Here is a 1,693-nt window from a genome sequence, read left to right on the forward strand (position 1 = left end):
ACTTGAAGATACTCTCACTAGAGTAGCTTAGCATATGGGGTAGTGTCTTGTCAATAGGTGTGTGTGATTTCTTGTCCCTCTTCCGGCATTATCACGATGATGATGAAGTCCATGCTGCAGATAGTGACTGTTGGCTGTTACTTTGGCGTCATGTTAGCTTTCCTTGGTAGTAACACTACTAACGGGTTCATTCTATCTGTTATCTGATCTGTGAGATCGCTCGAAATTATTGTGGTTTTTTTCCAGGGGCAGGCGTCGCGAACCTTGCCTGTGTGTATAACGTGGCTCCATCGGATCTGCAGGCGTACCTTCCAGCGGTCTATGGTCACTTCGCCAAGACTGAGTTCATGAAGGTAGAGGGGTCATGAACAGTTGTCGCGCGCCACGAAATTATTACCTGCTGCTTCTTCTGCTTCAGAACGCCATGAAGATGTGTGGGATCGCTACCGCGCCGCAGCTTATGAAGGTTATGGGCTTCGCGCACATCGCTAGTGTGATGAGTATCTTCTTCCAGCCGATTGTGGGGGCGATGTGGATGCTAATCGCGATGATTGGTGCCGAGTAGGTCTCGGGTTCGACACCCAGGGGTGGTCGTTTAATAAACAGATTCTGAAACTTATAATCCATCCCGGAATCGCCTCTTACACGTATTATACGATGATAGAATCGATTATAGAATTGGTTCAATGTGCATGGGGCAAGCGGGGGTACTCTTTAAGTCATTCGTTGACTTAGTTGTGTGAGCTCAAGTGGGGTGAGACGGAGTAAACCTCAATGTTGTTAATAGACTTCATTGACTAGATGGTTGTAGCAGATTGTGCAAATATCTTGAGGTTGACCATGCTCTTCATGATGTGCTAAGATACGTTTCTCGTCGCGCATTGGAGATTCCTGGGATGCCCAATGCAGACTTGTGTGGTAAAGCCTCACCCACATGCATGGCCACCGTGGGCCTGCATCTCACCCTCGGAATAATGTCTATTGTGGTACGTGTAGCTGTTGTTACTTATGTTTATCTTGCAATCTTGTTCCCCCTTGCATTTTCTCAGGTTCTGCTTACTGGTACTCCCCTGTGTAAGTACTGCGTCCAGGTCTTTGGTGCATCCAAGAAAGACAAGTCTGAGTAATGTCTGATGGAAGTCATTAGTCAGGAATATTTTCAAAGCGTGTCTCAATCGAAGAACATGTTGGTTTTGGGTTGTCGTGGTTGTTGAGGTAGCTGCAGTAGCGTTGTGTGCTCCTGTCCCCTTCCCGTGCTGCTGGCTGCCTGTATGTTTTGGTATTTTCCCCAACGGGTATTATACAGGTTGTTAAGTGATCTTGTTATGGAAGTCTGAGGCCACTCTGGAACAGCGCAACTGCGGGAATAGGAATTTATCCCCGAATCGATTTCAGTTTGGTTTGGTTCGCTGTAGTCCGTAGATTGTCGAGAACATGAATTGGTAGTGGTGACTCTTGTGTAATATTATCACGTAATAATGTCATCATCATCGTCCGAGAGCAGCAAGACCACGACTTCGATGGCCGTGCTCATTTCCTTTGGCATTTATATAGGTATCTTCGCTGGTATGGTCCTAGCCTATTGTCTGGTTAAACATAAAGCTCCAAAGCTTTATAATTGTCGTGATAATATCCCTGAGTTAAGTGTCCACTTTCGGATAGAAAACTGGTAAATGGTCGTGGATACGCGATG

At 46.2% G+C, this 1,693-nt stretch overlaps 1 protein-coding gene across 1 annotated transcript; it reads left to right on the plus strand.

Annotated features, from left to right (window-relative positions):
* Positions 1-246: 246 nt before the first annotated feature.
* Positions 247-1,127, plus strand: Pmar_PMAR013161 (hypothetical protein; the record flags this gene model as incomplete). The annotated part of the gene is made up of 4 exons (XM_002772544.1): positions 247-353; positions 419-561; positions 863-986; positions 1,050-1,127. Coding segments are annotated over 4 exons (452 nt in total), but the record flags the coding sequence as incomplete, so codon positions are not given.
* Between the last annotated feature and the right edge of the window lie 566 nt (positions 1,128-1,693).

The sequence above is a fragment of the Perkinsus marinus genome (assembly GCF_000006405.1).
Source record: "Perkinsus marinus ATCC 50983 genomic scaffold scf_1104296960852, whole genome shotgun sequence".
In the NCBI taxonomy this organism is placed as follows: domain Eukaryota; phylum Perkinsozoa; order Perkinsida; family Perkinsidae; genus Perkinsus; species Perkinsus marinus.